Source organism: Procambarus clarkii, chromosome 25 (genome assembly GCF_040958095.1).
Source record: "Procambarus clarkii isolate CNS0578487 chromosome 25, FALCON_Pclarkii_2.0, whole genome shotgun sequence".
Taxonomy (NCBI): Eukaryota; Metazoa; Arthropoda; class Malacostraca; order Decapoda; family Cambaridae; genus Procambarus; species Procambarus clarkii.
In genome coordinates, this window is record NC_091174.1 from 3303230 (window position 1) to 3318140 (window position 14911).

General features: G+C 37.3%; 1 protein-coding gene across 1 annotated transcript in view; it reads right to left on the reverse strand.

Annotated features, from left to right (window-relative positions):
- Nucleotides 1-468: 468 nt before the first annotated feature.
- The window catches only part of LOC138368334 (PR domain zinc finger protein 5-like), a 51299-nt gene continuing 36856 nt past the window's right edge, over nt 469-14911 (reverse strand). The window contains exons 4-6 of the mRNA XM_069330860.1: nt 9876-9943; nt 4379-4467; nt 469-713 (exon numbers count right to left, since the gene is read on the reverse strand). Coding sequence (XP_069186961.1) covers nt 469-713; nt 4379-4467; nt 9876-9943 — 402 coding nt within the window. The remainder of the gene's footprint in view (nt 714-4378; nt 4468-9875; nt 9944-14911) is intronic.

Genomic DNA, 14911 nt, shown 5'->3' on the forward strand with positions numbered 1-14911 from the left:
ACCACCAGGAATTAACGACTAAGTATGAGAGTAGGAACTGTGGGATTTTTATCTCATCAGAATAAGCAGAAGATGAGAAGAAATGGAGGAGTTTTGAGGCAAAACCTTCATCACCTGGTGGTAGAAAATGATGCTGAAGCTTGTAAACTATGAGAAACAAGAGTAAATATATATACAAAACCCAGAGATTTGGGAAGAACACACAGTGGGGAAACAGAAGCTACACCATCCAAGCTAAAATACCATCCAAACAAGAATGGCTCTACTCTCATGAGAAATCTTTTGTTTGACTAAACAACACAAAATATGATTTTTTTTTTTGTTTCCCAACTGATTGGAATGTCACCCATGACTATTATCATTTTAACTTCTGATAAAATATGTCATATATTAACAAATAAATTCTCGCAAAAGATATACTTGTGACATGAACTAGGATGAATAATATGAGATCAACAGAAGATCGTTTCATTTCTTCTTCTTCACGGGGTACTTATGCACGTTGACAAGATGCTTGCGCAGGTACTCTGGTGTTCTGAAGGCGGCACTACAGTGGGCGCAGGCGTGGTAGTATGTTGGCGACTGGTGCATGGTGGCGATGTGTTTCTTCAGGTTATAAAAGTTACTGATGAGCTTGGAGCAGAACGGGCATGACTGAGGCACCTCACGTGACGCTACCACCGACCCTGCCCCGACACACACCACCCCTTCACCTGCAACACACGAGTATATTACTACCTCCCTTCACTTGCCACACACCAATAAATTACTACCATCCTTCACCGGCAACACACGAGTATAATACTACCACCATTCGCCAGAAGCACACGAGTATGGCACTACTACCCTTCACCGGCAGCACACGAGTATAGCACTACTTCCCTCCACCGGCAACACACGAGTATAGCACTACCTCCCTCCACCGGCAATACACGAGTATAGCACTACCTCCAATTATTAAGAGCAGACCTGTAAGAAGCTTCATCCAGCCACTGTCAATGTACCAGAAAAAGTCACTTCCCTTTGCTTGCAAAACACCTGAATAAAGCCTACTTCCCATCACCTGCAATATACCAATAAAAAGCTACTTCCCTTCACCTGCAACGCACCAATGTAAAGCTACTTCCTTTCACCAGCAATAAAGTTAGAGAAAGCTACTTTCCATTACCTGCAATATACCAATACAATACCAATACAATACCAATACAAATCTACTTCCCTTCACCTGCAACACATCAGTATAGATTTTTCCTTTCATCTGCAAAACAGCAATACAAGGTTACTTCCTTTTATCAGCAGCACATTAATGCAAGGACACTTTCCTTCACCAAATATACATCAATAAAAAGCTACTTTACTTCACCTGCAACACATCAATACAATGGTATTTCTTTCTTTTTTTTGGGTGTGCACCATACCCAGGCTACTTCCCTTTGCCTACAACACCAACATAAGGCTACTTCACTTTCCCGACAATACCAGCACAACAATACTTTCCCTCACTTGCAACACATCAATATAAAGCTACATCCCCTTTCCCTTCAACACATCAATACAATGCTACTTCCTCTCCATTCATTACCTCAATACAATGCTACTTCCTTTCCCTACAACACTTCAGTATAAAGCTTCTCCACTTTCCCTGGAACACACTAATACAAGGCTACTTCCCATTACCCACAACACATCAATATAAGGCTACTTTCCTTTACATGCAACACATCAATACAAAGCTACTTCCCATTACCTGCAACAAACCAATACAAAACTACTTTCCTTAATCTACACCTCATCAATGCAAACTTAATTCCTTTCACTTGCAATGTACCGTACAAAACTACAAACCGGTGCTTCACATTCAACAGCAGCACATCAATACGAGATTATTTCCCTTAACTTGCAATACACCAACACAAGGCTACGTCCCTTAACTTACAATACACCAACACAAAGCTATTTCCCTTAATTTGCAATACACCAACACAAGGCTACGTCCCTTAACTTACAATACACCAACACAAAGCTACTTCCCTTAATTTGCAATACACCAACACAAAGCTACGTCCCTTAACTTGCAATACACCAACACGAGGCTACTTCCCTTCACTTGCAACACACCAACACGAGGCTACTTCCCTTCACTTGCAATACACCAACACAAGGCTACGTCCCTTAACTTGCAATACACCAACACAAGGCTACGTCCCTTAACTTGCAATACACCAACACAAGGCTACGTCCCTTAACTTGCAATACACCAACACGAGGCTACGTCCCTTAACTTGCAATACACCAACACAAGGCTACGTCCCTTAACTTGCAATACACCAACACAAGGCTACTTCCCTTCACCTGAAATACACCAACACAAGGCTACTTCCCTTCACCTGAAATACACCAACACAAGGCTACTTCCCTTCACCTGAAATACACCAACACAAGGCTACTTCCCTTCACCTGAAATACACCAACACAAGGCTACTTCCCTTCACCTGCAACACATCAGTTTAAGCCAATTTCTCTGGTCTCAATACTGCACTTAAAAGCACAAATTTAACTAATACTCCAACACACAAAAATGCAGAATGCCCACCCACACACAACTACTTCCCTTCACCAGATATCAATCTTATAAAAAAATGTAAAATATTTAATTGACCTATATGGCATGAGTATAAACATGTATTCTCTGTACATGCAGCAGAGAGGTGTAAGCTTCCAGCATTTATATTTATAGTTACTTCCTAATATCTTCCTTATAAGAAAATAAGTCAATAATTTATCCTCATTAACATTTTGCCTGTAAGGGCTGTATCAAATTGAACAAATACTGTACATAGAGCTAGTCTATAAAAATTAAAATAAGGGAATTGGTCAAAAAGGTGGGTGTGTGATTACAGCTGTGAAGGTAGAGTGAGGTCAAAGATGAGGGGTGCTACAAAGATGTGCTAAAATTTTTAGTAATTACCCAAGTGTAATTACAGGATGAGAGCTACTCGTCATGTTCCGTCTTCCCAGCACTCTGTCATGTAACGCTTTGAAACGGTTTCAAAGCATTTTGACAGTTTTGGTCTCAACCACTTTCTCGTGTAACTTGTTCCAACCATCTACTGTTGGTTCCAACTGTTAACAAAAGCAAATTTTCTTATATTTCTTCAGCAGCTTTGTTTAGTAAGTTTAAATCTAAGACCTCTTGTTCTTGAAGTTCCAGGAATTCTTCCTTATCAATTTTATAGATTCCCATTGCTATTTTGTACGTAATAATCACATCACCTCTTTTTCTTCTATCGTCTAGTTTTGGCATATTTAATGCTTCTAACCTCTCCTCGTATCTCCGTCTTTCAGTTCCAGGAGCCATTAAATTACATGTCTTTGTACATTTTCCTTAGTACAGTATTTCACCATTCATGTATTTAAAAGCAATTCTGACATTTGAAAGTGTAGCATAGGTTCCTTGCACAATGTTCTTTATGTGGTCCTCAGGTGATAGTTTTCTATCTAGAACCACCCTTAGATCTCTCTCAGAATTTTTTTTAAAGCTTTTTCACATTATTTGTAAGCTGTATGTGGTCTATTTTGTCCTATTCTACATTCCATATGGCATTTATTCACAAATTCCCTTTGCCAAGTGGTGTTCCATACACTTATTTTATCCAGGTCTTCTTGAAGGCCATGACAATCATCTAATTTTAAGTTCTTCCCTAGTATCTTAGAATCATCAGCAAACATGTTCATATAATTCCGTATTCCATCTGGTAGATCTAATGTTCATGTAGACAATGAGCATTACTGGTGCAAGAACTGAATCCTGTGATACTCCACTTGTGACATTTCTCCAATCCGACACTATTGCCTCTGATTACTGCCCTAATTTTTCTGTCAGCTAGATAGCTTTTTATACGTGTTAGAAGCCTCCCTATCACTCCACTATGTCCTGTTTCCAGAACAACCTCTTATGTGGAACTCTGTCAGAAGACTTTTTTTTAGGTCCAGATAGATGCAGTCAACCCAACCATCTCTTTTCTATAAAATCTGTGGCTCTTTCATAGAAACTAAGTAAACACACGATCTTCCATGATCAAAAAGCATATTGTGTTATTACATAATTTTTTCCATGTATTCTACCCATTTATTTTAATTATTTGTTCCAATATTTTGACAATTACATTTGTCAATGATACATGTCTATAATTAAGGGGGTCTTCCCTGCTTCTACTTTTGTAGATAGGAACTATGTTAGCCTTTTTCCACACATCAGCTACAATGCCAGCATATAGGGATGCCTGAAAAATCAGTTGAAGTGGAATGCTGAGCTCAGGTGCGCATTCTCTCAGAACCCATAGTGAAACTCCATCTGGACCAACTGCTTTGTTCTTACTTAGCTCCTTGAGCATTTTTTCTACTTCATCTCTAGACACTTCTATGTACTCTATGTTGTTCTCTGAAATTCTTACTGTATCTGGTTCTCTGAAAATTTCATTTTGCACAAACACATTTTGGAATTGTTTGTTTAATGTTTCACATATTTCCTTTTAATTTTCTGTGAATCTGTTTCCAATTCCAACCTCTGAATATTATCCTTTACCTGCAATTTGCTTTTAATGAATTTATAGAATAAATTCTATAAAGCCAAAGAAGCTAAGAGAGTGGACAATACTGCAAGCAGTGGACAGAGCATGACTGCAAAGAACAGGAAGGTGAATGAAATCACTCAGGAAGCCAGAAAGAAAATCAGGCACTGAAGTAAGAAACCAGGGACACCGGCCTCAGAAACAAAAACTCCCATCTGAACATCCCACGTAGAATGTAGGGAATGGAGCACTGCCGCCAAAGGGCAGAGCACCAAAGGAACCCCCAGACAAAGCCTCAAGCCTCACCATGAAGAGCTCCTCACTCTCCATCAGACCAACAGAGGGGGAAACCAGACAAAAGGAGGAGGGAACACAAATGGTAAAAAGCCACAGCAACCAGCATTCCATCTCAATGAAGGACAACAACTCAGGGATGCCCGAGCCTGATCAGGACCACAAAAGCAAAATGACAAGCTCTGAACAACAACGCAGCCACTACCCAAAGGAAGTGCAACCAAAAAAAACTACAAGAATGAAAAGTCTGATCAACCTAGTAGGCAAGACAGACAGATGATCAGTGGCAAGCAACACAGCTGAAGAAACACTCAGAAAACCTACTAAAGCAAGAATAGCAAGAGAACCGGAGGAAAGAGCAAGAATCTTCCCTGAACAAGACTTCCAGGAGTCTTGTCGTGTTGGCACCCCAACACGGGCCAGACAATCAGGAAGACTGGGCACCAAATAATGTACTCACAAACTTGTGCACCCTGTCTGCCACAACAACCAGGTCCCTCACAGGTGGTAACTATTGGGCAGATTCCCAAACCAACTTTTGGGAAGAAATAACCGACTGAAAGCCAGGGCAATACCAGCAGAAATCAGAGAGGGCAACTCTGGCCACATGAGGAAAAGCAAGTGATCAAGTCACAACAGGTCAGCATGACAAAAAACGCATGTAAAGCAATAAGGAACAAACGTAATGACAAGACCCTCACCCAGGACAGTGTGTAAGGAATGGCCAACACTTAACTGAATGGTGGTGCCTGCAGTGTTAGGAGGAACCAGGAACCAACACTGCAGCCCACAAAAGCATAATCGACAGGTAACTGTCCAGGGCCCTTGGTCACTGATGCTGCTATCTGGTAATTACCTAAGTGTGATTTCCTAAGTGTAGTTACAGGATGAGAGCGCTACACTCGTGGTGCCCCGTCTTCCCAGTACTGTGTCATATAACACTTTGAAACTACTGACGGTTTTGGTCTCCACCACCTTCTCACATAACTTATTCCATCTAAAACTCTGTTTTGCAAAAAATATTTTTATATTTTTTTAGCAGCTTTGTTTCCTTCGTTTGGGTCTATGACTTCTTGTTCTTGAAAGCTGCAACTTGTCAATGTTTTTTTTTTACTATTATTTATGTTACCGTTATGTAATGATCACATCTTCTCTTTTTCTTCCATCTTATAGTTTTGGCATATTTAACATCTCTAGCCTCTCTTTGGAGGTTTTGTTTTTCAGTTCTAGAGCCATTTAATTGTGTGTCCTTGTACCTTTTCCAGTTTATTAAGTTGCTTCTTAAGATATGGTTACCATACAACTGCTGCATAGTCCAATTCTGGTCTTACAAAGGACGTGAACAATTTCTTTAAAATTTTGCCATCCATTTTTTTTTAAAGCAATTCTGAAGTTGGAAGGCATGGTATAGCATAGGCTCCTTGCACAATGTTCTTTATTTGGCCCTCTGGTGACAGTTTTCTATCCAGAACCACCCCTAGCTCTCTTTTATCAGAGTTCTTTACAACCCTTTCACATAATTTGCAGATTGTATGCAGTCTAGACTATTCTTCTCTCATTCCACATTCCATAATGAGTCATTTATTCACATTAGATTCCATCAGCTAATTGTTGCCCCACACACTTGTTTTGTCCAGGTCATCGTCAAGGTCATGACAATCGTTTAAGTTTCTTATCTTCCCTACTAGCTTGGAATCATCAGCAAATGTGTGTGTTTTCTTTCAGTAAAATGGTTGATCTGTTATACCCACCCCCCAATGCCTCTTTCGAGAGAGCTAGATTCTGATTCTAGATTCTCTGGTTGAGGCTTGCAATTTGTTAGATCCTTTCACCTTCAGGGAGCAGAAACTAAATTTAAATACTGTATAAAATATTTAAATAACTTTATCCATATTCTGTAGTAAAAAGAGTCAAGACAGACAGCTTTATTTGTAGATAAAGGTTACATTACAATATCTTTACCCAGTTTAGTATTTCAGTTCTATATTTCTACCCTATCAAAGACGTCACCCAATTTGGTGCAGTATTTCAACTCAATAGCACATTGTGTCCTATGGTATAATATCAGTAACACATTTCCCTTTGACATCCAGTTCTATGTGTGTGCTATTTCCCTCCAATTGTAACAATATGTTGCAGTTTTCAATTGCAACATCACAAGAACTACCATCACTAAAGAACCATATAAACGACAAAGTGATATGATACAGTTTCCATCTTCAGAAACACCTTTAAATACATGGTTAGTGTAATACTCAAGAAAATGGTCATGGCTTCTGAGATCGAAATGTAATATACAGGAGCTATGGAGCCCATTGTTCCTGCACATTACATCACAAGAAGCACATCAATAGACTTGACATGTGTGCAAAAACATGCTACTAGATGGCTTTCTTAACTGAAAAACAAAGCTATGAGGAGAGGTTAGATGTGTTAAATATGCCAAAGTTAGAAGATAAAAGGAAAAGAGGCAATATGATCACTACATACAAAATACTAACCAAATGTTGAAAAAAAAATACAGAAATTTTTGTTAACCTACAACATCAGGAACAAGAGGTCATAGATTCAATTCAAACTAAGGAAACAAAAGTGCTGAAAAAATAGAAGAAACTTCTCTTTTGTAAGCAGAATTATGTAATGATCATATCTCCTCTTTTTCTTCCATCTTATAGCTTTGGCATATTTAACATCTCTAGCCTCTCTTAGCAGGTCTTGTTTTTCAGTTGTTAGTTGGAACAAAATAAGTGAGAACACAGTGGATGCCAAAACCATCAGTACTGTAGTTTCAAAGTATCATATGATGAGAGTACTGGGAAGACGGGACACCACACGTGCAGCTCTCATCCAGTAATTACACTTGGGTAATTACTAAAAAGTAATTACACAAATACTAAAACTAAGAAACAAATGCAGAAAACAGGACTGGTTTAATAGGAATTGTGAGACAGCCAGAGAACAAAAGAAAAAATGGAATCAATGTATGAAGAGACCAAACCCTAAAATGTACCAGTATTACAAAAAGGCACAAAGTAACTACTGTACATAGCACTGAGAAGAGAGAGAGAGAAACTTTGCGAAAGCAAATGCAGATAAATGTAAAACGGAACTTGGCCATATCTATATTCAGAAAAAGTAAATTGGAGGAGAAAGACAAAATTAAAAGATTATAACTGGGAAACAGACTCACAGATACTGGAAAGAAAATGTATGAAACACTAAACAGTTCTATTGTGTGTTCTTGAGGAATGAGATTTCAATCAACTTCAAAGTTGATTTTCAATCAACTTTCTATAAACTTAGAAGTAAATGGAAGTGACTAGAGATGAGGTAGAAAAACAGCTCAGAGAGCAAGAAAGAAGCAAAGCAGTTGGGCCTGATGGAGCTTCACCTTGGGTACTAGAGGAATGTGCATTAAAAATTAGTGCCACATCACAAATTATCTTTCAAACAGGGAATCTAGCTGACATTTAGAAAAAGGTAAACATTGTTTCAATCTATAGGAATGGAAATAGGAAAGAACCTCTTAACTAAAGACCTGTATCATTGACAAGTATGGTAGTAAAGCACTAGAAAATAATCAAATGGACAGAGTACTGTACCTAGAAAGCATTGACATCATAACAAATGGTCTGTTTGGGTTTCAAGCGGGACAATCATGCGTAACAAATTTAGTTTCTACAAGAGTCACAGAAATATTGCAAGGTAAGGATGGGCCGATTACATATACCTGGACATAAACAAACAGCCTTCGAGTCCCACACATGAGAGACTTCTGGAAGTTACAATATATCGGAGAAGAGGCAGGCAGACTTCTAAATTGTATGATAAATATTTGACCAGACAAATGGGAGCATTGATCAGAGGCAACGATCTGACTAGAGAATATCAATAGCAGAGTACCTCAAGGTACTCAATGGTCTACCAGAGGGACTACAGAGTTACATAATTATGTGTCCAGATATTAAATTGCTAGGGAGAGTCAGGGACTTAGTATCTAGAGATGAATATAAACTAGAAAGGGTGCAAAGACATGTTACTAAATGGCTCCTATAACTTAAGAACATGAACTATGGGAGGCTGGATGCATTAAACATGCTAAGGCCAGAAGATAGGAGGAAAAGAAGCAATATGATCACTATATACAAATTAGTAATAAGGAACTGACAAATATAGAAAAGGAGGATTTTTTTAAACATGTAACTTTATAAAACAGTCACAAATTCAAGCTAAGGAAACTAAGGTGACAAAAATTTATAAGAAAGTTCTCTCGTTTGAACAGAGTTGTAGATGTTTGGAAAAAGTTAAGCGAAAAGGAGGGGAAGGCCAAACCATCAGTAGTTTCAAAGCCTCACATGACAAAGAATACTGGGAAGACAGGACACTAGAAGCGTAGCTCTCATCCTTGAACAACACTTAGGTAATTACACACACATACATATACAGTACATATATGAATGACAGTGTCATTCAAAAATGACAATGTCACAGTACATAAATATATACTGTACTGTATATATGTGCATACATCCATATGTCCCATGCGGAATGAGTCTATATCAATTCTCTTCCCAAAGATAAGGCTGTAGTTAATTAGATTTAAAAAATGCTTTCAACTCATTGAAAAGAGAAGTAATTCCCAAAGCAGTTCAAAAACACTGCCCAATTATTTTTCCCTTCATTTCAGCAGGAAACAGCAGAGACTCAACACACCTATTTGGTGAGAACAAGGTCAGCAGAGGAAATTCGACAAGGAGACCACCCCCCCCCCCCCCATGCACTCTACCTCTTCTGCATAGCTATTCCTGAGATCTCAAGCAGACTGACCAGAGAGCTCAACTGATTCTTGGATGATGGTACTATGAAAGGCACCAGTAGGTGAAGTCCTGGGGAGACTCTTAGGGTCTCATTCAAAACCCTTCGACGTTTGAAATAATTTCGTCCAACTAGGAAGTCAATAATGTAGTGTAATCAACTCTACCAGAAGCCTTAGACATCATGTCCACTGACAGCACACTGCTTGGAACACCTTTAGGTTGCAAGGTCATTGCTGCAATCTGTGAGAAAAGGTCAATGATCTGAAGAAGTTGGAACAGAGAAAAAGGGATTTGGATTATGTACCCCAATACTCTGTACCTCTCAAAATGTGACTAACTTTGCCCCAGCTAATGAATTTCTTAACCATTACACTGCTCCACTATGATTTCCTCCTGGGCTCAAATCATTATATGGATTTTTTCTTTAGATTTGTTAACTACAGTATTTTTAGACATGTACAGTATTTCCATTTATTTAAATAACCCATTAATAGAGGACATTAGGTTTAAAAAAATTATACAAAAGCAAAGCCAAAGCAGTAAAAGCCAATTACTGTATAGAAGCAATAAATATTAGCAGAACGAGTGCGACATTTGGTAAGTTACGATGGAAAAGAACGAGTATCATGGCCTCATATTAGGAGTACTGCATTTTAAGATTTCTCCAATATAATACAGTACAAATATATTCAGCATACAGTACTCTTTTTAATGTTTCAACATGATAATATAGAATAGATTTACATTTACAGTATTGAAAGACTTAATATTCTTAACATTAAACATTTTAATTAACAAAATTTAATTCCTAAATATACTTTAAATTTGGTTCCATCTTTTACCATATGCCACATGTCAGCATCATAACACTGTTAAATACTACAGTTTAGAAACCATTCATTCATGTACAGTACATTCTTGCCCAAAGCCTATTCAAATTGTGTGGTACTGTATTTTAAAAATACTGACATTTTATCAAATACAGTAATAAATATAAATAATACTGATAACCTTAAAAAATACATTTAATAATGATAAACAAACTGCAATGTATATTCAGAGTACACCCACTGCTGACAATTGTCTTGAGATCTAAGAATCTCTGGTAAGGTGACTTACCAGATTCCATTAAAAATAACTTTGTAATAACTAACACATGACAAATGTGTTTCAGTGCCATACTTTTCACTCAGGACAAAATGATGACATTATATATAATATATAAAATAAAATATATATATAATCACTAACTATGGTTATAGTCTTGTGCAATTAAAAAATAAATCACTACGACTGTGAACAGTATTCCTGGATGGACATTACTTGTTTGTTCAGAATGCCAGGGTACTGTAATTGGAAGCTTTATGTTCAGTTGCAGATATGGGCGACATTGGATGCACTGGACAATTCAGCAAATTTTCCAGCATACCAGTAGATATTTTTTTTATACAGAAATACTGTTCTATACTGCACTTACTGGGCTCAAGTCGTGGCTGGGCTGAAGTTGTGTTCATGCTTTCTCAATGTTATATTTGTCTTGTGTGATACTCTTAGGCGATAGTTTGGATTCTAAACGATTTATGTTTTTCAGTCTAATTGAGTGGGAAAGATGTCACGTAGCACCCACTAATTAGCATAAGTACAACAGTTAAGAAAAAATATAACTTTTGCATAAAAAAAAATGAGAAGTGGTGATGAAACTAGACTGACCTAGTGAAGGATTGTGGCATTGATACTAGCACTCTTTCTGCAACCCATCCTCTGAATTGACAATACAGTTTAATACTAGGTGTAATAAGTTCATTTCCCGACTGTTAGGCATAGTACATAATTCCACTTGTGCCATTACATTTACCTCCCCATTTATTCTCCTTGTTTTCTGTTAAGAAACTCAGAATTTTAGGATGAAGTTTTCAAGTTCAATTCGCTATACAGTACACAAATTTTAAATATCAGGAATTTCTTTTTCAGTTTTATTAAACAATAGAGATTTTATAAAAAAAATTGAAAACATACCGAGTTACTTTACATTGTATTGTAATATTGTTTTGTTTTATTAGTTTTATAAAATTGTACTGTAATATCATTATAGCTATAGGTTAAGTACTAATTGTAATTAAGAAACAATAAAATGCTTATCTTTAAACACTAAGAAGGTTAGGTTAGGTCGTGGTTTTCTATTCAGCTTTACAGGTAAACTCAAATATTTACAATATACAGTAGAACCTTGAGTGACGACCGCCTCAAATGGCGAGCAATTTGGGCAACGAGCGCCCTGATCGCCGACAATTCGTTTCGTTAGGCGAGCGCTCATTTGAATAACGTCACCACCACATGGTGGGGTCGCGCTGCTTTTCACACATTCTCGGATGCCTCCAACAATGCAAATAAATTATTTTTCTTTGATTAAAGATACTATTGATGCTGGGATGTTGCAAAGCATTGACTTTTTTTGTAGAAAAACAAAATGAAATTAAAAAACAAAAATGTCAAACAGGGTCATTCGGTGTTCGGCACCATATTTCTTAAAAAAAATTTAAGAATTTCTAAAAACAGAACAAATGTCAAAAAGTTTTGTTCGGTGTTCAGCAGGTAGGCTGCTCCACATTTCTTAAATAAAAAAAATAAATAAAAAAACACAGTTGAAACGATTTGAAAAACGGACAAATGCCACATAGGTTTGTTCAATGTTTGTTGGGTAGGTTGCTCCATTATTGAGAAATAAATGAAAAATACAAAACAAATGGAACACATTTGAAACACAAGATTGTCATAATGGTGCAGCCTACCCGACAAACACTGAACAAACCTACAATATATGGCATTTGTCCATTTTTCAATTTCAACTATTTTTTTATTTTTCGTTCTTTTTTTATTAAGAAACATGGAGCAGCCTACCTACCGAACAAACCTTTTTGACATTTGTTCTGTTTTTGAAATTCATTTTTTTTTCATTTTTTTTTTTAAGAAACATGGAATAGCCTACCTGACAAACACCGAACGAACCGAACTAAAAAAAAAGAAAACAAAAAAAAAATTGAACAAATTTAAAGAGAAAAAAAGTCATGAAAGTTTGTTCAGTGTATGTAAGGTAGGCTGCTCCATTATTTAAAACATTGAATATCATATTGATGTTTTTCGGTGGTAGAATGGATGAATTTGATTGCCATTATTTTAAATGGGGAAATTCGTTTTGAATGACGTCAGTTTCACATGACGACCATGGCGCCGGAACGGATTAAATTCGTTATTCGAGGTTCCACTGTATCTGACAGTATGGTTTAATACTAAGTGAAAATAAGTACAATTCCAGACTGCTAGGAATAGTACATAATTACACTTACTTGTGCTGTTACATTTAGCTCCTCCAATTTTGGAGGACGGGCTGCTTTCTGATGAAATACAGTGCTGGGAGTTTCCATTTTACGAACATTCGCCTTACACTGCACATCCTCTCAAGTGTATTCTATATACTGTACACAGTTTAACACTTTGAACTGTAATGTCAAACCTGACCTTAAACACTTCCTAGAAGGTTGTAATAGAACCCATGGGCACCACACTAGAAACAAATACCTATTTGATACTCCAAGAGTGTAACTTAACCAAACTAGAAATGCTCTGCAAATCAAGGGACCCAAAATGTGGAGTGATCTTCCCAATCATGTCAAAGACTGTACCTCTCTCAACCAGTTTAACAGAAGAATTAAGTACAGTACTACCTAATAAACTCCATGTGACCTACCTTACCTCCTAAATGTCAATCCATGTCTTGCTATTTTCAAACAATATTGATTATTGACAAACTTGTTTAACTGCTGATATCTGCCATGTATAAACAAAGAAAATAGTAGTCTTTTTGTTTATTTAGTTAAAATTACTGCTGCTGTTCCATCCATCACGTAATTATCATTCTTCTGTTTTCCTCTGTTTTCAATTCAATTTATGCTTTTTATCTCGATTAGTTTTAAGTTTTAGTCCAAGTGTTTTTCCCACACCTTGCCCGAAACGCTGTGCGTATTAGTGGCTTTAGGCATATTGTGTACTAGCTCTATCTAGAAATCTAACATTCTGTTTATAACTCATTTTGAATATATGTACTTTTACCTGAATAAACATTATCTTGTGAACATTCATCCATACGAACATTTTCCCAGGTCCCAATGTACCCTCTCCCCTTTCATGCATAAAATCATTGTACTACCTTACTGGAGCGTCCCTTTGAATTTTGTGGCAGCGCAAACATCCGTGCGGCAGCCACATGGAGTAGTACAGTATAGTAGGGAAAGGGGGGAGTAGTGGAGGTGCATAGGGGTGTCAGTTTGTGTGGATGGGTGGCTGGGAGTAATTACCTAAGTGTAGTTACAGGATGAGAACTATGCTCGTGGTGTCCCGTCTTCCCAATACTCTGTCACAAAACACTTTAGAACTGCCTATGGTTTTAGTCTCCTCATTTGGCTTGTTCCAACTGTTTACCACTATTTGAAAAGAAAACTTTCAAATATTTTCAGCACCCGTTTCTTTAGCTTGAATCAGTGCACTCTTGTTCGTGATGTTGATGGTTTCAGGAGTTCCTCTGTCAATTTGCTAAATTTTTGTTAGTATTTTGTAAGTGGTGATTATATCACCTTTTCTTCTAATGTTCTAGTTTTGGCATGTTTAACGCCTCCATTCTCTCCTCATAACTCATGTTTTTCAGTTCCGAAAGCCATTTTGTAGCATGCTGTTGCACCTTTTCTAGTTTCTTTATGCTTCTTGAGATGTGGGCACCATACAACTGCTGCATATTCAAATTTTCAAGTTTGGTCTCAAGTCATGAACAGTGTCTTTTGTATTTCACCATCCATATAATTAAAAGCAAGTTGGAATGGTTGGACTGCGACTCGTATGCTCCTCTCTCAATGTTCTTTGCGTGTTCCTATGGCGACAGCTTACTATCCAAAACCACCCCTAAGTCTCATTCTGTATTAGGTCTGTAATTTCTTTCTACATAGTTTTTAAGTTATGCATGGTCTATTTTCTCAGATTCCACATTCCATAACAAGGCATTTATTCACAATGAATTCCATTTGCCATTTGACGCTTCAAGCACTTATTTTATCTAGATCGAATTGAAGGGCATTACAATCGTCTGCATCTTTTCGTCCCCCAGTATCTTAGCGTCATCTGCAAACATGTTCATATAATTTTGAATTCCTTATGGTAGATCGTTTATGTAGACGATGAACA